The sequence below is a fragment of the Ranitomeya imitator genome, chromosome 3 (assembly GCF_032444005.1).
Source record: "Ranitomeya imitator isolate aRanImi1 chromosome 3, aRanImi1.pri, whole genome shotgun sequence".
Classification (NCBI taxonomy): Eukaryota; Metazoa; Chordata; class Amphibia; order Anura; family Dendrobatidae; genus Ranitomeya; species Ranitomeya imitator.
This window is the reverse complement of record NC_091284.1, coordinates 574,737,836-574,764,092: the sequence shown is the minus strand read 5'-3', so window position 1 is coordinate 574,764,092 and position 26,257 is coordinate 574,737,836. Positions and strand designations below refer to the sequence as shown.

General features: G+C 40.4%; 1 protein-coding gene across 1 annotated transcript in view; it reads right to left on the bottom strand.

Moving 5' to 3' along the window:
* Positions 1–26,257, bottom strand: part of PCCA (propionyl-CoA carboxylase subunit alpha) — a 791,250-nt gene that overhangs the window by 98,384 nt on the left and 666,609 nt on the right. The window contains exon 21 of the mRNA XM_069757971.1: positions 25,171–25,224. Coding sequence (XP_069614072.1) covers positions 25,171–25,224 — 54 coding nt within the window. The remainder of the gene's footprint in view (positions 1–25,170; positions 25,225–26,257) is intronic.

Genomic DNA, 26,257 nt, shown 5'->3' with positions numbered 1-26,257 from the left:
GTGGAAAAACCCCAAATATTACTGAAACCCTAATCCAAACACACCCCTAACCCTAATCCCAACAGTAACCCTAACCACACCTCTAACCCTGACACACACCTAACCCTAATCCCAACCCTATTCCCAACTGTAAATGTAATCTAAACCCTAACCGTAACTTTAGCCCCAACCCTAACCGTAGCCTTAACCCTAGCCCCAACCCTAACTTTAGCCCCAACCCAAACTGTAGCCCTAACCCTAGCCCTAACATAGCCCTAACCCTAACTTTAGCCCCAACCCTAACTGTAGCCTTAACCCTAGCCCTAGCCCTAACCCTAGCCCAAACCCTAACCCTAGCCCTAACCCTAGCCCTAATGGAAAAATGGAAATAAATACATTTTTTTTAATTTTTCCCTAACTAAGGGGGTGATGAAGGGGGGTTTGATTTACTTTTATAGCGGGTTTTTTAGCGGATTTTTATGATTGGCAGCCGTCACACACTGAAAGACGCTTTTTATTGCAAAAAATATTTTTTTTGCGTTACCACATTTTGAGAGCTATAATTTTTCCATATTTTGGTTCACAGAGTCATGTGAGGTCTTGTTTTTTGCGGGACGAGTTGACGTTTTTATTGGTAACATTTTCGGGCACGTTACATTTTTTGATCGCTTTTTATTCCGATTTTTGCGAGGCAGAATGACCAAAAACCAGCTATTCATGAATTTCTTTTGGGGGAGGCATTTATACCGTTCCGCGTTTGGTAAAATTGATAAATCAGTTTTATTCTTCGGGTCAGTACGATTACAGCGACACCTCATTTATATAATTTTTTTATGTTTTGGCGCTTTTATACGATAAAAACTTTTTTATAGAAAAAAATAATTGTTTTTGCATCGCTTTATTCTCAGGACTATAACTTTTTTTTTTTTGCTGATGATGCTATATGGCGGCTCGTTTTTTGCGGGACAAGATGAAGCTTTCAGCGGTATCATGCTTATTTATATCTGTCTTTTTGATCTCGTGTTATTCCACTTTTTGTTCGGCGGTATGATAATAAAGCGTTGTTTTTTGCCTCGTGTTTTTATTTTTTTTCTTACGGTGTTTACTGAAGGGGTTAACTAGTGGGCCAGTTTTATAGGTCGGGCCGTTACGGACGCGGCGATACTAAATATGTGTACTTTTATTGTTTTTTTTTTTTATTTAGATAAAGAAATGTATTTAGGGGAATAATATTTTTTTTTTTCATTATTTAGGAATATTTTTTATTTTTTTTTACACATTTTGAAAATTTTTTTTTAACTTTTTTACATTGTCCCAGGGGGGACATCACAGATCAGTGATCTGACAATGTGCACAGCACTCTGTCAGATCACTGATCTGACATGCAGCGCTGCAGCCTTCACAGTGCCTGCTCTGAGCAGGCTCTGTGAAGCCACCTCCCTCCCTGTAGGACCCGGATCCGCGGCCATCTTGGATCCTGGGCTGGAGGAAGCAGGGAGGGAGGTGAGACCCTTCGCAGCAACGCGATCACATCGCGTTGCTGCGGGGGGCTCAGGGAAGCCCGCAGGGAGCCCCCTCCCTGCGGGAAGCTTCCCTATACCGCCGGCACATCGCGATCATCTTTGATCGCGGTGTGCCAGGGGTTAATGTGCCGGGGGCGGTCCGTGACCGCTCCTGGCACATAGTGCCGGATGTCAGCTGCGATAAACAGCTGACACCCGGCCGCGATCGGCGGCGCTCCCCCCGTGAGCGCCGCCGATCGCGCTGGACGTACTATCCCGTCCGTGGTCATGGGGGCCCACCCCACCTCGACGGGATAGTATGTCCCATGTCAGAAAGGGGTTAACAACAAGAGGCATCTTTGTGCAGCACTAATGCTGCATTCTGTCACGGTGGCTCTTTTAGTTCGGGTCCCTGCAAACGCTGAAATAATCGCTTTTATAATGTGCCCCTCATACCTGAATTTGTCAGGGGGGCATGTCTTTTCCCCCCGACACAAACGCCTCCCACTCATCACTCAGGGCCCCCGTGCGCGCCTCCATTTCCTTCTTGAACATCCACGGCGCCTGCGCTGTAAGTTTTTTTTCCGGGCATGTGCAGTTTGCGCTGCCCTTCCAACTTACAGCGCAGGCGCCGGGGATGTTCATGAAGGAAATGGAGGCGCGCACGGAGGCCCTGAGTGACGAGTGGGAGGCGTTTGTGTCGGGGGGAAAAGACATGCCCCCTGACAAATTCAGGTATGAGGGGCACATTATAAAAGCGATTATTTCAACGTTTGCAGGGACCCGAACTAAAAGAGCCACCGTGACAGAATGCAGCATTAGTGCTGCACAAGATGCCTCCTGTTGTTAAAAACGCCTGGGGGGGTGACACGTTCCCTTTAAAGAGAGCTGCTTGTTTTTTTCTATCTCAGCGGGTGGATTCCTATAACCACACAGACTGTACTGTATGCTATTTAGTTATTCCCGTTATGCCAGAAGGGTCATGTTTATTTACCTAATTTTCGACTGGTTTATGCAGTATGTTTTTAATAAACCAGTTGAAAACTTAATCGCAAAGTGTTCCTGTGACTACCACAATGGTCATATTATGTGGAATACATATGCAGTATTGTAAAGACACTGCATGACACTTACTAGAGTCCTGTATACTGGTACATGTATGCAGTTCTTCATAAGAAAAACAGAAAAAGTGGACTGCAAAACGCGCTTTGGGGCAAGGAGATTGTGAGTGGTGGTTAGGGTAAATTATTGCCATTGCACTGATGATCAGGTTTCATATTTTGTAGAAAATATTCAATAATGTCTGACATTTATGCATAGGCACTTTACTTATTATATATTGTATTGAGTGTAGTATATATAATCTCATGAATTGTTCCATTTATTGACTTTTATATGAACTTTCACCCCTACCCCTTACATGTCTGCTTAAGTATTTGAAATTTCCCTGATTTTTAATAATTATTTGTGCATATTTTAAACTTTGATAAACTATTTTATTACTGTAGTGTTACCTTTATGTAGGATTTATTATAAGCAAAACAGTCTACTGATGAAAAGTAAGGAAGGGGTTGTGTTACAATGGCTTCATTACTTCTAGCCCAATTTTCTAAACCTTGACAGTGATAACATATAGTGAAAACTGAGACCACTGTAACTTTAATCAGCAGAACAATAAAACGTTAACTTTCTATTAGACTACTAATTCATTTTTTAACTTTACACAAGTATAAATGAATATTGTGTGTAATATTAAGGATGAGGCTCAATGCTGACCTCAGTAAAGTTAAAATGCAGTGTTATAAAAAATACCTTTTGATGAATAGCTTTTTCTTGATAAACATATCTCCACATGACAAATTTTGTAGTAAAAGCTATTAAAATAAAAAAACAGTCTACAGTTCTTAGAAAGTTATTCAGCCATCTCAGTGATGCCTTAGGGTAGAGAACAACAATAGAAACATTTCACAAGGAGATAAATCAATATTTAATGACTCAACAGGTCAAAAGACACATACACAGTGGCCACAAACATTGGAAATGAAGATCCCCTCCGGCAAACGAGCAATTCAGAGAGGAACACTGCATAAAAAAGGAGCAGAAAATGGGGCATTTCGTGCTAAAAACTGGGGTGTCTTTTGCAGGCCCATTATCTGCTTACAGTTCGGCAGCACGATTGTATTTACCTAAACAACAGGGAAAGAAACATTGAACAAATGGCTGTTTACTATTTAACTATAGAACTTCGAAAGAACAAATTTGCAAGAATATTAAAGAGCTGTGAGATCTCATAAAAATAGGCATATAACTGCTAACTTTCTCTTTCATGCCTCAGGTTTTTTTTTTTTTTTTACTTCATTACAATTACCTTCCTGCCCAGTGTGTGTTACCATAAAAAGTAACCAAGCCCTGTAAAGTAAGGAACTGCTTAGCATCAAAATGTTTTATCTAAGGAAGACCACATTGCCAAGCCAAACAAAGAGATATTCAGGAATTGTGCTTCCATGCCCCTTCAAAACGGTTTTGTTTTGTTTGTTTTTTTAAACAAACCATCCCAACATGTAACCACTTATAATAGCCTTTTCAGTGATCACTTCTTTTTAATATTTGTTCTAATTGTATTGTAAGTCAAGGGAAACTGCATATCCCATTTCTAAGCATCGTAGATAGTTTCTTGCAAGTGACAATACAACTTTGTCTTTTACTAAATATTGAAATTTGGCTGTGAATTGAAAATTAACTAAACCCGCGTTTTGAGGTTTGCATCTAAAACAAATACCCAATTTCTATCACACCATATTGGTCTACAAATTCTCCAGCTGACAGTCTTCCTTCCAGCACCATTTGCATTTGGTAGCGAGTTCAGTCAAATGTATATGTGCATACAGACATGTTGAAATAGACTATAAAATACAGAAATTATTTTCCAATAATGTTCATATCTATCATTGTAGAGAAAAGCAGGGAAACTGTCCGCCTATTGATTTTTCACACTTGTTTAGGGGTCGTTTATGGCACAGACAATAAGAACTAAAGATGTGCTTCTCACGTTCAAAAAAATCCGTTCCACCTGGCATACTTAGAGAGTATTATAGCACTTGTAGTACCAGACAGTACTGTATAATGGCGCTACTAGGAAGTCAGAGCATGCACTTCAGGAATATATACACATCGCACGTGTACCAAATCTAGCCTGCCTATGGTATTGTAGGTGGAATATGTTTGAAGTTAATCTGAGCTGCGCACTAAGCTTTGCCAGCAGTACCATAGGAAATTAATGGAGCGGTGAACCACATGCTCAACCTCTGCATCATTCAGAGCCAAGCTCTCGGGATCAATGGAATCCCAAAGAAACCCCCCAGCGATCAGGAAGTTATCCCCTATCCTACCTATGATACAAAACTTTAAGATGTTGAAAAAAAAGCTCGTGTTAATATGCAAATCAATATGTGAACTATGGCTGTTGCTGAGGAATATTCCCTCAAACTCTCAGTTCCAGAAATAATTTGCAGTTTGTTCACAGAGGTGTAACTACTGGATACATCATTACCTGTCCCTTAGCAATAAGGGCGATCTACTAGCATCATGTTAAAGGGAGCTTGTCACCAGAAAAAAACTATTAATCTACACTTATACTTACGCTACGGGGAGAAAATGAACTTTATTCTCCCCGGAAGTGTTCCCATTTCATTCTCCGCTATGAGAAGACAGCAAGTGGCTGTAACCGCGCCCCTGACTGACAGCCAGCCCTTATGCCGGCAGCACGGTTACAGCTGCCACTGTGGGTTACTGAACCAGTGCCGCTCCGTGAGAAAGCGCGCCCCTGGCCCGGACTAACACTGGCTCTGCATTGGGGATGACTGTCAGTAAGGGCTGGGGGCGGGTTCAGTCACTGCTTTAAGTATACAGAGTGGTGGCAGTAAATGCGCCCCTGACTGACACTGGCCTCCGTGACTGAATGCTGCTGGGGAGAATAAGTTAATTTTCTCCCCGATGCATTCGGCTACTAGCAGTTGTCGGACAGCATAATAACCCCATTAACCTGCAGATTAACCCCATATCTGCATGTTAATAGCACTTTCTGGTGACAGGTTCCCTTTAACCCCTTAGTGACAGAGCCAAATTTTTGAAATCTGACCAGTGTCACTTTATGTGGTAATAACTCTGCAACGCTTCACCAAATCCCAGTGATTTTGAAACTGTTTTTTCGTGACACATTGTACTTTATGATAATGGTAAATTTAGGTCAATATGTTTTGTGTTTATTTATAAAAAATATCAAAAATTTGAGAAAAATGTTAAAAAAATGGCAATTTTCTAAATTTGAATGATTATCCCTTTAATCCAGATGGTCATACCACATCAAACCATTAATAAATAACATTTCCCTCGTGTCTGCTTTACATCAGCATCATTTGTAAAATGTTATTTTATTTCCTTAGCATTTTAGGAGGTTTAAAAATGTAGCAGCAATTTTTCATTTTTTTCAAGGAAATTTACAAAATTAATTTTTTTAAGGACCTATCCATGTTTGAAGTGACTTTAGGGGTTCCATATATGGTGAAACACCCAAACATGATACCATTTTAAAAACAGCACCCCTAGACATATCGAAAACTGCAGTCAGATAGTTTATTAACCCTTCAGGTGCTTTACAGCAGGGGTCCCCAACTCCAGTCCTCAAGGCCCACCAACATGTCATGTTTTCAGGATTTCCTTAGTCTTGCCCAGGTAATAATTGCATCACCTGTGCAATGCAAAGGAAATCCTGAAAACATGACCTGTTGGTGGGCCTTGAGGACTGGAGTTGGGGACCCCTGCTTTACAGGAATTAATGCAAAGTGACATGACAGAAATGAAAATGTGTATTTTTACCACCTAAATGACGCAAACTTCTGAGCAGGTTACTACAGCCGTCAGACTCTAAGGCCGCTATTGGTCGTGAATTGCCATCGCAAACATCAGGACCACAAAATCATGATCTGTGGGCACCAGTTTGGATAAAGAGGAAACCCTCACTCTCTGTTAACCATTTATAATGATGTAGTTACTATTGACAGCAGCATCTAAGGGGTTAAACAGATTTGGGAGGTGCAAACACTGATCTTGGCTGATACAGCAAGTTGTCAGCTATAGTGTACAGCTGACAGCTGCTGGATTGTCACCTGTATGGGGAGGCTATGCTCTTATATCTCAGGTCAGTTAAAAGACGTATTGGCGGTCATTAAGGGGTTAAACAAAAGGTGCTGAGCTGATCTATAGTTTTGTTTGAAAATATTCAGCATACTTTGTATTTTATATATTTAAATCCCTGCTCTTTCTTGGCTCAGAGGTACAGGATGTCGTCGTAATATGGGATTTAGGCCACATTCACACGTTCAGTATTTGGTCAGTATTTTACCTCAGTATTTGTAAGACAAAACCAGGGGGGGGGTGAAAAATATAGAAGGGGTGATGTGTTTCTATTACACTTTTCCTCTGATTGTAGGCCAAAACCAAGAGGGGAACAAATACTGATGAAAAATACTGAACATGAATGTGGCCTGACTTGCGCTATAACATGACTCTTGCAGATCAGCCATATTGTTTAGGCTATATGCACATGCTGCAGCTTTAACCCGCAGCATCCCTGTAGGACATCGGGCTTTCCACTGTTTCCTTACACTGTCATTTAATCTTGCAGGACAACGGATGCTTCATATACAAGATTAAATAGGACCTTTCGCCAAATTTTTCACGTTGAATACACAATGTAATTGTGCAGAGGTAGCAATCCTATGGCATGCACAGCCCTCCCTGTGGGCACACGGCCCATCGCCGTTCCAAATCGATGGGCCAGGGCCGGCAGGTGAGGAGCCACGTGAGGCCAGTCCTTGCTTCAGCTGGATCTTACCGGGTCCGTGCGCCACAATACACACTGCAGGCCAATCGGAGGCCAGAATCTAACATCGGCGTACATGGGACTGGGCGCATGGCAGTGATGTCATACGCCTCTCCTGCTGCTTAGACACAGAAATGAGCTGCTAGCTTCAGAAGACACAGCGGGGGAAGAAAGGAAGAAGAGTAGCAATGTTCTTTCCCTAGTGTACTGCTGCACACACTAGCAGTATTTTTCTGGTAATGCCCACTGGGACTTAAAATAAAATACAAAATACCTTGATTGCTAATATTGCCGCAAAATGACCACTGGATGGGAATGTAGCCTTAGCCTATGTTCACACATTGCATTTTTTCTTGCTTAAAGTCAAGTTTATGCTGCGTTTAAGCGGCTTCCAAAAAGCAGGCTTTGCTTAGTTTTAGCTGTGTTTCAACCTCATCAGGTTTTGGCACCAGAAACGCAGTGAAACCTGCACTTTTTGCTTAGTTTTTGCAGCATTTTTGGACTACCTATTGCTTTCAATGAGTGAAAAAAGCTGAAAAAACACTGAAACAAGTGACATGCTGCATTTGGCAAAAACCAAGCTCTGAAGACAAAACAGGAAAAAACAAGTTGTGTGCATGACATTTCTGAAATCTCAGACTTTGCTGGTACTGTGAGACGCAGGTGAAAATTTGCATAAAAAAATGCTGTCAAGATGCAACGTGTGAACATACTTTACTTTACAGTATTGTGCCAACTTTCCAGGAGATTTATCTGCCAATATTCTTGCTGTACTGTTCATATTTAAAATGTAGAGATAGGATTATCTAGTCATATCTGTAGACATTTTTCACTGACTTTCATATTCATTAAACGAGAAAATCTTACAGCCAAAAATGATCACAGACACACATCATATACACAAAATGTGAAAAAACAACAAGACAAAGACAAAAGACTTTTGTTTCCAGGTCCTTTGGCATAACTGCAACCTTGTGTCTATGAATTTATGAGTTATTGGCTCGAAACCTTTAAAGGGAACTTGTCAGCAGGATTGTGCACAGTAACCTACAGACAGGGTCAGGTCGGCGCTTTTATACCTAATAAAATGATACCTTAGTTGATGAAATCCATCTTGTGTTTGTTGTTTAATCTTTATTTTCAGTTTTGAGTTAATGATCTGCTCGTGCTCTGGGGCGGCCTGTGGGGGGTCTTCATGTGGTGCTCCGATTAGGTATTCACCAGTATGGCTTCTGACAGGTCACTGATATTTCAGTGTCCTGCCCCCTAATTTTACATACTGAATATACTGCACTCTAGCATGATATGATGTATAATATGCACACATTCATTTTATGTAGACATTTTGTTATGTTGGAAAAATAAATAAAAATTATTTTAATCAAAATGGCGCTGGCGGCCGTTCTTGTGCAGTAGCATCTATTGCTTTCTGATAGGTGCTACTGCACAGGTGCCATCGGCGCCATTTTTCTGAAGAGAAAAGGATTTGGCTATATCAAGATGGTGGCGGGGCCTGCGCCGCAGCATCTATCGGAGCGCGATAGATGCTACTGCGCAGGCGCCATTTTACTACAGAAAGAAAAAATAAGGCTCCATCAAAATGGTGTCGGTGGTGCCTGTGTAATAGTATCTATTGGCGATCCGATAGATGCTACTGCTCAGGCATCATCCTGATGGATATAAAAAATTTTGAAAAATAAGAGTCAAAGTCTGTATAAACAATTCTTATCAGTACAAAAACATGATGTAAATCACAAAATATCCTTAAAATCAATCATTACAAAGGTATTGCAGGTACACTAAAGCGAAGGACACAGGAAAAAAGTTAGAGTCAGGAAAACATCACTGATTGCCAATAAGTGACCAGTAGGATCGAGTTCATAAAGTAGTCAGGCCTTACTGTGCACTATTATATGCCTATAAGTAGTGAGCAATGTAATCTAAGATCATAGACTGATCCTTACCCTTGTCGGTCACTGTGATGTGTCCTGACTGGCAGCCCCTATGCGTGTTTCGTGTAGGCTTCTTCAGTGCGTAGGGGCTGGCAGTCAGGACACATCACAGTGACCGACAAGGGTAAGGATCAGTCTATGATCTTAGATTACATTGCTCACTACTTATATGCATATAATAGTGCACAGTAAGGCCTGACTACTTTATGAACTTGATCCTACCGGTCACTTATTGGCAATCAGTGATGTTTTCCTGACTAACTTTTTTCCTGTGTCCTTCGCTTTAGTGTACCTGCAATACCTTTGTAATGATTGATTTGATAGGATATTTTGTGATTTACATCATGTCTTTGTACTAATAAAAATAATTTTTTTGGAAAAACTTTATGACTCCAATTTTTCAGATTTTTTTTTATATATTTATGGGAGTTTTTCTGTCCTTTTAGTCATTTGGAGATTGCTGTCTCTTTATGCATATTTTTTGCTCTGAATTTGAACTAATTATTTTTATCATCCTGATGGAGCCTAATTTTTTTTTTTCTATAGCAAAATGGTGCCTGCGCAGTAGCATCCATCGGAACACGATGCCGGTGCCATTTTGCTGGAGAGAAAAAAAAATTGTCTCAATCAAGATGGCGTCGGGGATGACTGCGCTGTAGCATCTATAGGAACACGATTGATGCTACTGCGCAGGCGCCATTTTTCATAAAAAAAATTAGGCTCCATCAAAATGGCGCCGGCGGTGGTACCTACGCAATAGCATCTATTGGCAATCCGATAGATACCAGTGCACAGGTGCCTCCAGCGCTATCTTGATGGAGCCAAACATTTTGTTTTTCTAGCAAAATGGTGCATGCGCAGTAGCATCTATCAGAACACAATAGATGCTATGGCGCATGCGTGACCACCAGCGCCATTTCGATTAAGATCATTTTTTTTCTCCAACAAAAAATGCCTACATAAAATGAATATATGCATATTATACATCATATCATGCTACAGTGCAGGCGCCACCGCCTGCATGATGAATGTTATTTTTTTTTCAAACAATATTCTATATTGTATGTAAAAAAAGGGGCAGGTCACAGAAGGATCTGTGACCTGTCATAAGCCCATAAACGTGCATATCTAAGCAGAGCACCACATAAAGACCCCCCTCAGGCTACCTGAAAGCATGAAAATCTCATGAACTGAAAACTGAAAATACAGATTAAACAACCACAAGATAGATTTCATCAACCAAGGTATCATGTTAATCAGTTTAACGGTGCCGACCTGACACTGTCTGTAGGTTACTGTGAAAGAAAAATTATCTTTCACAATTGGTGCAGAATCCAACCAGAGGAGCAGCACTTTTAGACCTAATACTATCTAATAGACCTGACAGAATAACAAATCTGCAGGTGGTTGGGCATTTAGGAAATAGCGACCACAATATTGTGCAGTTTCACCTGTCTTTCACTAGGGGGACTTGTCAGGGAGTCACAAAAACATTGAACTTTAGGAAGGCAAAGTTTGAACAGCTTAGAGATGCCCTTAATCTGGTAGACTGGGACAATATCCTCAGAAATGAGAATACAGATAATAAATGGGAAATGTTTAAGAACATCCTAAATAGGCAGTGTAAGCGGTTTATACCTTGTGGGAATAAAAGGACTAGAAATAGGAAAAACCCAATGTGGCTAAACAAAGAAGTAAGACAGGCAATTAACAGTAAAAAGAAAGCATTTGCACTACTAAAGCAGGATGGCACCATTGAAGCTCTAAAAAACTATAGGGAGAAAAATACTTTATCTAAAAAACTAATTAAAGCTGCCAAAAAGGAAACAGAGAAGCACATTGCTAAGGAGAGTAAAACTAATCCCAAACTGTTCTTCAACTATATCAATAGTAAAAGAATAAAAACTGAAAATGTAGGCCCCTTAAAAAATAGTGAGGAAAGAATGGTTGTAGATGACGAGGAAAAAGCTAACATATTAAACACCTTCTTCTCCACGGTATTCACGGTGGAAAATGAAATGCTAGGTGAAATCCCAAGAAACAATGAAAACCCTATATTAAGAGTCACCAATCTAACCCAAGAAGAGGTGCGAAACCGGCTAAATAAGATTAAAATAGATAAATCTCCGGGTCCGGATGGCATACACCCACGAGTACTAAGAGAACTAAGTAATGTAATAGATAAACCATTATTTCTTATTTTTAGTGACTCTATAGCGACAAGGTCTGTTCCGCAGGACTGGCGCATAGCAAATGTGGTGCCAATATTCAAAAAGGGCTCTAAAAGTGAACCTGGAAATTATAGGCCAGTAAGTCTAACCTCTATTGTTGGTAAAATATTTGAAGGGTTTCTGAGGGATGTTATTCTGGATTATCTCAATGAGAATAACTGTTTAACTCCATATCAGCATGGGTTTATGAGAAATCGCTCCTGTCAAACCAATCTAATCAGTTTTTATGAAGAGGTAAGCTATAGACTGGACCACGGTGAGTCATTGGACGTGGTATATCTCGATTTTTCCAAAGCGTTTGATACCGTGCCGCACAAGAGGTTGGTACACAAAATGAGAATGCTTGGTCTGGGGGAAAATGTGTGTAAATGGGTTAGTAACTGGCTTAGTGATAGAAAGCAGAGGGTGGTTATAAATGGTATAGTCTCTAACTGGGTCGCTGTGACCAGTGGGGTACCGCAGGGGTCAGTATTGGGACCTGTTCTCTTCAACATATTCATTAATGATCTGGTAGAGGGTTTACACAGTAAAATATCGATATTTGCAGATGATACAAAACTATGTAAAGCAGTTAATACAAGAGAAGATAGTATTCTGCTACAGATGGATCTGGATAAGTTGGAAACTTGGGCTGAAAGGTGGCAGATGAGGTTTAACAATGATAAATGTAAGGTTATACACATGGGAAGAGGGAATCAATATCACCATTACACACTGAACGGGAAACCACTGGGTAAATCTGACAGGGAGAAGGACTTGGGGATCCTAGTTAATGATAAACTTACCTGGAGCAGCCAGTGCCAGGCAGCAGCTGCCAAGGCAAACAGGATCATGGGGTGCATTAAAAGAGGTCTGGATACACATGATGAGAGCATTATACTGCCTCTGTACAAATCCCTAGTTAGACCGCACATGGAGTACTGTGTCCAGTTTTGGGCACCGGTGCTCAGGAAGGATATAATGGAACTAGAGAGAGTACAAAGGAGGGCAACAAAATTAATAAAGGGGATGGGAGAACTACAATACCCAGATAGATTAGCGAAATTAGGATTATTTAGTCTAGAAAAAAGACGACTGAGGGGCGATCTAATAACCATGTATAAGTATATAAGGGGACAATACAAATATCTCGCTGAGGATCTGTTTATACCAAGGAAGGTGACGGGCACAAGGGGGCATTCTTTGCGTCTGGAGGAGAGAAGGTTTTTCCACCAACATAGAAGAGGATTCTTTACTGTTAGGGCAGTGAGAATCTGGAATTGCTTGCCTGAGGAGGTGGTGATGGCGAACTCAGTCGAGGGGTTCAAGAGAGGCCTGGATGTCTTCCTGGAGCAGAACAATATTGTATCATACAATTATTAGGTTCTGTAGAAGGACGTAGATCTGGGGATTTATTATGATGGAATATAGGCTGAACTGGATGGACAAATGTCTTTTTTCGGCCTTACTAACTATGTTACTATGTTACTATGTGTACAATCCTGCCAACAGGTTCCCTTTTAAGTCACACAATTCTTAATGAAACTGCTGCCTCCAGTGAATAAATTGTGAGAAATGTGGCATCGCCTTTAGCTTTTTAACTTACTACAAAGCTTATAGAATGGGAATAGCCATAATTTCATGGATATATAGCATGATCCAAGATAGACCCTAGAAATTAGTAAATGCTAAGAAAAACCCGGGAAGAGCTTAAAGGGAACCGCTCACCTATTAAACTGGCCCCAGTGTGTTGTTATTGATGCAATGTGCATCACTAACATGTTGTTGTCAAAGAAAAGCTTCAAGTATTAGCTTTAAAAGCCACTTTATATCATTAGGGTATTCCCTCACGTACCTTTTCTTTCAGTCATAGGGGTGGCGATTTTATTGCTGGGGGCCAGTTTAATAGCTAAAAACGAGGTGACAGTTTCTCTTTAAATATGTTGGGTCTAACAAGAAATAATTGGGATGTCTCCTTAAAAATAAAACTCAAAACAAAGAAAACGACAGAATGAAGCAAAGCTACTAATGAGAAACAAGACAAATAAAAATATTCATTGCTGTGCAGCAGACCACTGGTAGAAGATAAAATACCGCACCAGCTCCATCTCTTGCTAATTAAACAAATCAATTATGAGACGACTATTGCAACTGTGTAACTGCTGTTCAATATTAGCAATAACAGCCCCACAGGGAGGTCGTTTTACTACATTAAAATGCTGTCCTCTTCAACTCCATTTCATATTATTAGAAACTGTTATTTGCCTCTCGCTGTCATATTAGTTGCAGAGGCAAATTATGGAAATATGCAGACCAGAATGGTCCCAGTATGAGATCAGGTTTGTTTTTCAGCCTCAGAGGGAACAATTGCTGAAATTCCAAAGTTCCTCAAAGTTCTTTAATAGAACTGATAAATCTATCAGCACAGCTTCCATTACAAAACTAAGCAAGGGTCATGCATTTGCATACATCCCTGCTAAGCTGATACAATTCAGCCAGCTAAATTATCATATTAAATTTATCCTCCCTTGTTAAACTGATTGTGTTTAAAATTGTTTTGGATGGTTATCATTAATTTCTGTTAAATCTTAAATGCTTGCATTGACATTAAATTGGGCAGACACTGAGGGGTCAAATTAAAGAATCCCTTAGAGTTATATTTTCGTCACACATGTTAATATTAGTCACCCCATTAAATGGCAAAAGAAAACATATGAGAAATAATAATTGTGTCTGGTGACAACACAATCATTATTATTCATTAGTGGAGTATAGTAACAGAATAATTATTTCATTAGAAGTATATGATAATATTACAGTGCTACCAAACTGTGAGAAACATTATGTAAGACATATAGTACTAGAAAAAGAGTATGCTATATGCTTTTGGTATTAGAAACATGTAAATGCCATATATTACACTAGAAAGATAAGGAATATAGCACAGGTGCATGTTCTGGATGACTAGAAACAAGATTATAGCATATACTGCGGGACTAGAAACAGGGTGTATTGCATCTACTGAGAACATCAGAGACAGTTTTAGTCGACAACCCCCAGAGCCCTTCCTCCCAACTACCCAGCCCTCCACCTCCAAAACCAACTTCTCCACTATTACAGAAGATCAACTCTCCACTCTCCTCTCAAGATCGCATCTCACCACCTGTGCACTTGACCCGATCCCTTCCCACTTTTTCCCAAACCTCGTCACAGTCTTCATCCCAAATCTAACCCATCTCTTCAACCTATCACTAACAACTGGGGTTTTCCCCTCAAGCTTTAAACATGCCTCAATCACACCTATCCTCAAAAAGCCCTCTCTTGACCCATCCTCTGTATCTAGCTATCGCCCTATATCACTTCTCCCCTATGCCTCAAAACTACTGGAACAACACGTCCATCTTGAACTGTCCTCCCATCTATCTTCCTGCTCCCTTTTCGACCGCTTACAATCAGGCTTCCGGTCACACCAATCCACTGAAACTGCCCTAACTAAGGTCACCAATGACCTATTAACCGCCAAGAGCAAGCAACACTACTCTATCCTCCTCCTCCTGGACCTGTCCTCTGCCTTTGACACAGTGGACCATTCCCTATTACTGCAGAACCTCTCATCCTTTGGCATCACAGATTTGGCCCTATCCTGGATCTCAATGTAACAAGAAAAGAAAGAAAAGGACTACCGTAATGCCTGCACACTACACCAGACAATTATAATATGAAACAATACTAAACTTTAATTGGCACATCATAACAAAAGCATAAAACATAAGTAAAACAAACAGGAGCCCCACTCATACACCCCCCCCCCCCCCCGCCATATGTAATATACAGTACATAGGATGCCAGGAGACAACTATAGCATAAATACAGAGAAAATTTACAATGTACACAAAAATATGTATGAAGTATCCAATGCACCCATGGAATGTAATAAAAGGATGGAGACCCCAAGCAAACCCTTAGAAGCAGGATTAACCATTGCCATTAACGCAATGTGAACCTAGCCTTAGTAACAAGACAAAATTCACTTCTGCTTTACGATGTTAGCTCTGCTGCACAGTTTTAGCTCTAATCTTACTGCAGAGTTAGGTGTCATTACGAGAGAGCACTGCTACTCACTGCATGTCTCAGAGGCCCCCTTTTATTTAAAATAAGCTCTGGTGTCAGATTATGCAGATCTATTTCCAGCTCATTGATCTTAAAAGCTCATTTACATACAGACCAAAAGTTTGGACACACCTTCTCACTTAAAGATGTTTCTATATTTTCATGACTATGAAAATTGTAAATTCACACTGAAGGCATCAAAACTATGAATTAACACATGTGGAATTATATACTTAACAAAAAAGTGTGAAACAACTGAAAATATGTCTTATATTCTAGGTTCTTCAAAGTAGCCACCTTTTGCTTTGATGACTGCTTTGCACACTTTTGGCACTCTCTTGATGAGCTTCAAGAGGTAGTCACCGGAAATGGTCTTCCAACAATCTTGAAGGAGTTCCCAGAGATGCTTAGCACTTGTTGGCACTTTTGCCTTCACTCTGCGGTCCAGCTCACCCCAAACCATCTCAATTGGGTTCAGGTCTGGTGACTGTGGAGACCAGGTCACCTGGCGTAGCACCCCATCACTCTCCTTCTTGGTCAAATAGCCTTTACACAGCTTGGAGGTGTCTGGGGTCTTTGTCCTGTTGAAAAATAAATGATGGCCCAACTAAACGCAAACCGGATGGAATAGCATGCTGCTGCAAGATGCTGTGGTAGCCATGCTGGTTCAGTATGCTTTCAATTTTGAATAAATCCCCAACAGTGTCACCAGCAAAGCACCCCCACACCTCCTCCTCCATGCTTCACGGTGGGAACTAGGCATGTAGGAGTCCATCCGTTCACCTTTTCTGCGTCGCACAAAGACATGGTGATTGGAACCGAAGATCTCAAATTTGGACTCATCAGACCAAAGCACAGAATTCCACTGGTCTAATGTCCATTCCTTGTGTTCTTTAGCCCAAACAAGTCTCTTCTGCTTGTTGCCTGTCCTTAGCAGTGGTTTCCTAGCATCCATTTTACCATAAAGGCCTGCTGCACAAAGTCTCCTCTTAACAGTTATTGTAGAGATGTGTCTGCTGCTAGAAATCTGTGTGGCATTGACCTGGTCTCTAATCTGTGCTGCTGTTAACCTGCGATTTCTGAGGCTGGTGACTCGGATAAACTTATCCTCAGAAGCAGAGGTGACTCTTAGTCTTCCTTTCCTGGGGCGGTCCTCATGTGAGCCAGTTTCTTTGTAAAGCTTGACGGTTTTTGCAACTGCACTTGGGGGCACTTTCAAAGTTTTCTCAATTTTTCGGACTGACTGACATTCATTTCTTAAAGTAATGATGACCACTCGTTTTTCTTTATTTAGCTGCTTTTTTCTTGCCACAATACAAATTCTAATGGTCTATTCAATAGGACTATCAGCTGTGTATCCACCAGACTTCTGCTCAACACAACTGATGGTCCCAACTCCATTTATAAGGTAAGAAATTCCGCTTATTAAACCTAACAGGGCACACCTGTGAAGTAAAAACCATTTCCGGTGACTACCTCTTGAAGCTCATCAAGAGAATGCCAAGAGTGTGCAAAGCAGACATCAAAGCAAAAGGTGGCTACTTTGAAGAACCTAGAATATAAGACATATGTTCAGTTGTTTCACACTTTTTTGTTACGTATATGATTCCACATGTGTTAATTCATAGTTTTGATGCCTTCAGTGTGAATTTACAATTTTCATTGTCAAGGAAACACAGAAAAATGTTTAAATGAGAAGGTGTGTCCAAACTTTTGGTCTGTACTGTATAAGAAAAACATATGTTTCTCTGGAATAACACATTGGATCAAAGATATCCATGTATGATTTTATTCAACTCTCTGTAACCTTCATGCCCATATAGACGGCTTAGGAGGGTTGATCATACTGACAGATTTTCTTTAAGGTACTATTAACAAGTGTTTGCCATAAATTGCAGGACTCAAAAAGATATCCTAGATATTATGGTACTACAAACAAACTAAACAAAGTTTTGCATATATTATGATACTATTGTATTTTACTGACCAGATGTAATGTTTGCAGACTAGCTGTAACACGTTACACAGCTCGTTTCCTGTTAGATGCTATGTTAAGGCCAGCACTTCTGTGTTATGTGGAATAAAGATGTGAATAGGAGGAAGTCAGCACCAATATTGTTATGGCTTTGCTAATTAAGTCACCATGAGAAATTGCTGAAAGGGCACATTCACCAATGCGCATCAGCTAACCATTCTTTCATCTCAAAAAGAACATTTCCGAATATAATCCCGTCATACAAAAAGTCCCTTCACAAGTATATGGGTTGTCCAGACAATTATCCATAAAAACCTGGAGGTGAAAGAGTAAAAGCGATTCAAACGTAGCATTCTAAGTGTTAGGTACAGCCTGAATAGACATCCCAATTAATACTTTAATGGAAATGATTAAATGATTTGAATAATGCCAAAAACATGTTTGGAGATAATATTATGAGATATATATATATATATATATATATATATATATATATATATATATATATATATATATATGTATGTATGTATGTATGTATGTATGTATGTATGTATATATATATATATATATTTGTGCACCGTATATATGTCATAGCGAAGTCAGTGATCAGTGTCCGTGCCAAAACAGTAGGCATTTGGTACAGATGCCGAACTTTACTGTTCAGGTTCGCAGCAGCCAGTGGCTGGAGGTAAGCTTTTTTTTCCTACGATCACAGATGTGGGGCAATGCTGTAATTTGACAGCGTGGGAACAGTGGCAGTCTGACCGGCGGTAATAATTTTACCGTCGATCAGAAGCAGCGCTTGCAGCACTTTCGTGCACATCGATGTTCGGGTGCATCTTAGTGCCCACAAAAAAACAGTGTGTATATACAGTGGGGAATAAGTATTTGATCCCTTGCTGATTTTGTAAATTTGCCCACTGACAAAGACATGCACAGTCTATAATTTTAAAGGGTAGGTTAATTTTAACATTGAGAGATAGAATATCAAAAATAAAATCCAGAATATCACATTGTATACATTATATAACTTTATTTGCATTTTGCAGTGAGAAATAAGTATTTGATACCTCTGGCAAACAAGACTTAATAATTGGTGGCAAAACCCTTGTTGCCCTAGTTGATGATGAGGTTTGTGAACATGTCAGGAGGAATTTTGGTCCACTCCTCTTTGCAGATCATCTCTAAATCATTAAGATTTTCAGGCTGTCGTTTGGCAACTCGGAGATTCAACTACCTCCATACATTTTCTATGGGATTAACCCCTTTACCCCCAAGGGTGGTTTGAACGTTAATGACCGGGACAATTTTTACAATTCTGACCACTGTCTTATTATGAGGTTATAACTCTGGAAGTCTTCAACAGATCCCGGTGATTCTTACATTGTTGTCTCGTGACATATTGTACTTCATGATAGTGATAAAATTTCTTCGACATTACTTGCGTTTATTTGTGAATAAAAACGAAATTTGGCAAAAATTTTGAAAATGTTGCTATTTTCCAACTTTGAAAGCTCATGCCCTTAAATCACAGAGATATGTCACACAAAATACTTAATAAGTAACATTTCCCACATGTCTTCTTTACATCAGCACAATTTTGGAACCAAAATATTTTTTAGTTAGGGAGTTATAAGGGTTAAAAGTTGATCAGCGATTTCTCATTTTTACAACACCATTTTTTTTTTTGTTAGGGACCACATCACATTTGAAGTCACTTTGATGGGTCTATATGATAGAAAATACAAAAAAGTGACAATTCTAATAGCTGCACCCCTCCAGGTGCTCAAAACCACATCTAAGAAGTCTTTTAACCCTTCAGGTGCTCCACATGAATTTTTGGAATGTTTTAAAAAAATGAACATTTACTTTTTTTTCACAAAAAAATTACTTCAGATCCAATTTATTTTATTTTACCAAGGATAACAGGAGAAATTGGACCCCAAAAGTTGTACAATTTGTCCTGAGTATGCCGATACCCCATATGTGGGGGAAAACCACTGTTTAGGCGCATGGCAGTGCTCGGAAGGGAAGGAGAGCCATTTGACTTTTCAATGCAAAATTGTCTGGAATTGAGATAGGACGCCATGTCGCGTTTGAAGAGCCCCGGATGTGCCTAAACAGTGGAAACCCCCCAGAAGTGACACCATTTTGGATAGTAGACCAACTACGGATCTTATCTAGATGTGTGGTGTGCACTTTGAACCCCCAATTGTTTCATTAAAGTTTATAATGTAGAGCCAGGAAAATTAAAAAATATTTTTTTTCCACAAAAATTATCTTTTAGCCCCCAATTTTGTATTTTCCCAAGGGTAAAGCATAAACCATCGCAGGGTTCAGCAAAGTAAACAGAGTCTTTCTAGCATAACGGGAACACTAAAAGATAACGTCTACCAAAGTCCAGTTGTGTGAGGGATTTGCCCTCTCAGACCCCCATGTGTCTTGAGCCACTGCCTCTCAAGGCCAGCAATTTAAATTCAGCCACACAGGTCCTGTTAGCACACAGCTGTGCGGACTCTGCAGGTGAAGATCTGGTGGACACCTTCCCACCCAATCTATAGGTGTCCACTAAAACCAGCCCATGTCTACAAGTTTAATTTAACTCTCACAACACTGTGTGCTGGAGGAAAATATTCTGGTTTTACATCACTGACGCCATTATGTGCATTGACATATATCTCTCGGCATATACTGTGTCAGTGACCCTGTCACAGTATATTTATAGTGTAAATGTGTGAATATGTGTATATCTTTATACACACAGTGCCTTCGAAGAGTTTTCATACCCCGTGAACTTTTCCTTATTTTTTTACATTACACTCAGAAATGTATATGTATTTTATTGGGATTTTATGTATAAAAACACACATATACATGCAGGCATATCCTTATAGAAGGCTAGGAGGTTTTTTTTGGGGAGGGATTTCAACCTACCTGCTGAAAAGTTTTGGCAACTTAATTTGCAAAAACTGCACCAACAAAAGAGCAATGTAAAACATTGCAAAGTGTAAAAACAAACAATATTGCAAGTTACTTGTCATAAAATCCTCTCTGTGCTAAAAAAGAATTGATTTTTAATTTTATGGGTTATTGGTAGTGATGAGCGAGTGTACTCGTTGCTTAGGTTTTCCCGAGCACGCTCGGGTGACCTCCAAGTATTTGTTAGTGTTCGGAGATTAAGTTTTCATCCGGCAGCTGAATTTACAGCTACTAGACAGCTTGATTACATGTGAGGATTCCCTAGCAAACAGGCAACCCCTACATGTACTCAGCCTGGCTAATAGCTGTAAATCATTCAGCTGAGGCGATGAAAACTTAATCTCCGAACACTAAAAAATACTTGGAGGTCACCCGAGCATACTCGGGAAAACCCAAGCAACGAGTACACTCACTCACCACTAGTTATAGGCTTGTAGCCTTATTTACCAGTCTACCAGAATTGTCCAATCATGAGCAGTAATTACAAGCTTGTTACAATAAAGCTCTGATGCTGGTTGGATCATTGAAGTACACTATTAACTCTTGAACTGGCCAATTTCAGTGCTATATATCAGGCAGCTTTGCCTGTGCAACAATCGGAAGAAAGCACAGTGTCACCGCGACAGAGAGGAGACAGAAGATCACAGAATATGATTTCTCCTACTTCTATTAGAAGCACTTCACTTTCTTATTAAACTGTGTAAATTTATGTTGGCAGTGCAGGGGGTAATGTGCTCAGTTGAGAGCTCCTGGATTGTTAAGGCTCTCAGCTGTGCACGGTTAGCCACTCCCATCTCCTATATAATCTCTGCCCTGGCTAGCACTCATTGTCAGAGTAGCTTAGCTGTATGGCTGGAGGTTCTTGTTCGTTTATATTAGAAAGCGGTTGGTGGGTTTATCAGTGACTGTTGCTAGGTTTTGAGTGTGTGATAATTTGAATATTCTATTCCTACTATGGTTTAACCCCATACTCCACTCCCCGATGCATCCCTCTGTTCATGTGTGAGTATATTTGTATGTTTGGTATTTTTCATTACCCTTCTTCGTATTAACTTGTTAGTCTGGTTGGTATATTACAGTACACTACTACTTCCCTCTTCCGTGGGTGGAGGAAGAGTTCAGACAGAGGGAAGATTCAGAAGCTAAGGCAAGGTATGTGGCCATGGCATCTTCACCATCAGAATTAATGCAGGGAACAGGGAGAGGTAGGGTGCTGCTAGCATTAGGGACAGGGAAGGAGCCCGTCAACAGAGTTATGACACACATTTTGGGCCAGTAGCTCAACAATACCGATGATCAAAACTGACAAAGCAAGAGTGCACTCCCTCCCCTTTCAGGAGGTCTTCTACTGCCCTTTAAAGCAGCCTAAAGGCTAGTGTACATATCTAGCAATATTCTGCACCAAAAAGTGTCCCTATTAATTAAAAATTGGGCTACTTTTATCATTTCCTGTTCATGGACCCAGTTCTAGAAGATAACTTTTTACATTAATGTAAAAAGATTCTTAAAAATTAAACAAAAATATTGGTGCATGATATACACTCCATATTTTGACCATTTTTAGTGATGAGCGAGTATACTCGTTCGAGTTTTCTGAGTATTTGTGAGTGCTCAGAGATTTAGTTTTTCTTGACGCAGCTGCATGATTTGCGGCTGCTGGACAGCCTGAATACATGTGGGGATTCCCTAGCTACCAGGCAACCCCCCATGTACTCAGGCTGGCTAGCAGCCATAAATAAGGCAGCTGCGTTGACAAAAACTAAATCTCCGAGCACTCACAAATACTCGGAGACCACCCGAGCAACGAGTATACTGGCTCATCACTAATCATTTTGTGACTAATAGACTCTGCATCACATATTAATTTGTTTTACACACTTAAATGTGAAAAATGTGAAAGCAATGCAATATAGTTATTACTACAGTCCGGGCACAGGCACCTGAAACATCTATGTGACATGAACCTTATGCGCTCTTTATGTTCATTCATCGCTGGCTATAAAATGCTAATGATGATCACACTAGAGAAATCCTCCATCAACATGGAAGCCAATACTCACACACCACATATTCTGAGATCTAAAAGGAACTACAGAGATCACTTGTTCACTTGGTACAGTGCCTTGTATTCAGCCCCCTGGAACTTTTCAGCCTTTTCCCACATATCATGCTTCTAACATAAAGATACCAAATGTAAATTTTTGGTGAAGAATCAACAACAAGTGGAACACAATTGTGAAGTTGAACGAAATTTATTGGTTATTTTAAATTTATGTGGAAATTCAAAAACTGAAAAGTGGGGCGTGCAATATTATTTGGCCCCTTTACTTTCAGTGCAGCAAACTCACTCCAGAAGTTCATTGTGGATCTCTGAATGATCCAATGTTGTCCTAAATGCCTAATGATGATAAATATAATCCACCTGTGTGTAATCAAGTCTCCGTATAAATGCACATGCTCTGTGATAGTCTCAGAGTTCTGTTTGAAGCACAGAGAGCATCATGAAGACCAAGGAACACAACAGGCAGGTCCGTGATACTGTTGTGGAGAAGTTTAAACAAATACAAAATGATTTCCAAAACTTTAAACATCCCAAGGAGCACTGTGCAAGCGATCATCTTGAAATGGAAGGAGTATCCCACCACTGCAAATCTACCAAGACCCGGATGTCCCTCTAAACTTTCATCTCAAACAAGGAGAAGACTGATCAGAGATGCAGCCAAGAGGCCCATGATCACTCTGGATGAACTGCAGAGATCTACAACTGAGGTGGGACAATCTGTCCATAGGACAACAATCAGTTGTAAACTGCACAAATATGGCCTTTATGGAAGAGTGGCAAGAAGAAAGCCATTTCGCAAAGATATCCATAAAAAGTGTTGTTTAAAGTTTGCAACAAGCCACCTGGGAGACACGCCAAACATGTGGAAGAAGGTGCTCTGGTAAAATGAAACCAAAATTGAACTTTCTGGCAATAATGATAAACGATATCTTTGGCGTAAAGGCAACACAGCTCATCAACCTGAACATACCATCCCCACTGTCAAACACGGTGGTGGCAGCATCATGGTTTGGGCCTGCTGTTCTTCAGGAGGGACAGGGAAGATGGTTAAAATTGATGGGAAGATGGATGGAGCCAAATACAGGACCATTTTTCAAGAAAACCTGTTGGAGTCTGCAAAAGACCTGAGACTGGGACGGAGATTTGTCTTCCAACAAGACAATGATCCCAAATATAAAGCAAAAACTACAATGGAATGGTTCACAAATAAACGTATCCAGGTGTTAAGGTACCGTCACACATAACGATTTCTTTAACTATATGGTTGCTTTTTGTGACGTAGCAACGATATCGTTAACGAAATCGTTATGTGTGACAGCGACCAACGATCAGGCCCCTGTGGGAGATCGTTGGTCACTGGGAATGATCAGGACCTTTTTTTTGGTCGCTGATCACCCGCTGTCATCGCTGAATCGGCGTGTGTGACGCCGATCCAGCGATGTGTTCACTGGTAACCAGGGTAAATATCGGGTTACTAAGCGCAGGGCCGCGCTTAGTAACCCGATATTTACCCTGGTTACCATCGTAAAAGTAAAAAAAAAAAAAAACAGTACATACTCACATTCCGGTGTCTGTCACGTCCCCCGCCTTCAGCTTTCCGCACTGACTGTGAGCGCCGGCCGTAAAGCACAGCAGTGACGTCACCGCTGTGCTCTTCTTTACTGCCGGCCGGCGCTGACACAGTCAGTGCGGGAAGCTGACGGCGGGGGACGTGACAGACACCGGAATGTGAGTATGTACTGTTTTTTCTTTTTTTTTTACATTTACAATGGTAACCAGGGTAAACATCGGGTTACTAAGCGCGGCCCTGCGCTTAGTAACCCGATGTTTACCCTGGCTACCCAGGGACTTCGGCATCGTTGGTCGCTGGAGAGCTGTCTGTGTGACAGCTCTCCAGCGACCACACAACGACTTACCAACGATCACGGCCAGGTCGTATCGCTGGTCGTGATCGTTGGTAAATCGTTTAGTGTAACGGTACCTTTAGAATGGCCAAGTCAAAGTCCAGACCTCAATCCAATTGAGAATCTGTGGAAAGAGCTGAAAACTGCTGTTCACAAACGATCTCCATCAAACCTCACTGAGCTCAAGCTGTTTGCCAAGGAAGAATGGGCAGGAATTTCAGTCTCTTGATGTACAAAACTGATAAGATACATACCCCAAGCGACTTGCAGCTGTAATCGCAGCAAAAGGTGGAGCAACAAAGTATTAAGTTAAAGGGGCGAAATAATATTGCACGCCCCACTTTTCAGTTTTTGAATTTCCACAAAAATTTAAAATAACCAATAAATTTCGTTCATCTTCACAATTGTGTTCCACTTGTTAATTCTTCACCAAAAATTTACATATGGTATCTTTATGTTTGAAGCATGATATGTGGGAAAAGGTTGAAAAGTTCCATGGGGCTGAATACTTTCACAAGGCACAGTATATATATTGACTGTAGTAGTTAATTGTGATTATTTGTTATATTGTACACAAAAAAGCACTTTCATTTAAGCATGGCAAAATTGTACTCACCACTGTGCCCAAGAACTGAATGCTAATATTGCCAGCTGCATCACGACTAAGGCACTGAATGGAAAAAGAAAAACAAAATTTAGGAATTATTTCAAGTATGAAAGTTCTGACTAATAAAATACAGAATACTTGGGTCTTTAGCTAGAAAGCTTAAGGCCTATAAAAAGTATTATTGTGAATTAAGGATGTAAAAAAATCAGGTCTAAAATGGATATAGGGGACAGAGGTAATCATTGCATCTCATGGTGGCTCAGTGGTTAGCACTGCAGCCTTGCAGCGCTGGGGTCCCGAGTTCAAATCCCACCAAGGACAACATCTGCAAGGAGTCTGTATGTTCTCCCCATATTTGTGTGGGTTTCCTCCAGGTTCTCCGGTTTCCTCCCACATTCCAAAAACATACTGATAGGGAATCTAGATTGTGAGCCCCATTGGGAACAGCGATGGTAATGTGTGCAAACAGTAAAGCGCTGCGGAATATGTTAGCGCTATATAAAAATAAAGATTATTATTATCAATTCTGTACAAATCATCTTATTCAAATTACAAGCATTAATAAATGTACCACTATGTGTAAAACTGGAGTTTTAATCTACAAATTGGAGATCCATAGCACCATATTTTGTTTTGCAGAAGTATATATTTTTTGCCTACTGTTAAAGAGGACCTTTCACCAGTTTAAGCATGACAAACTGGTAACATCATGGAATAGTGGCTGCAGAGCTGAGGAAAAAAATATTTTTTTTTACTTCTCCATTCCATTGCAGAGGTATTTGCTTGTAACCTTTAGATTATAATTTATATTAAGTACAAGGGAGGCATTACCAGAGATTTTTAACTCGAGATGTGGAAAAAGTGGGGGGAAAAAACGCCCCACCCCCCTCCCCCACAATAGTTTAGTGTAGGTTTTTCAATGAGAAACATGAAATGACAGTCTGTTCTCACTGATCCCACTGAAGAGCCATGTGTGATTACAAAATTCAATGAGTAGATCAGAGCAGAGCGTGATTACTAATACCTTTCAGCTTTCAGTCAGTGGGGGGTGAGTCAGTACAGCAGAGCTTACCCCACTAGAGGAGAGCAGCTAGAA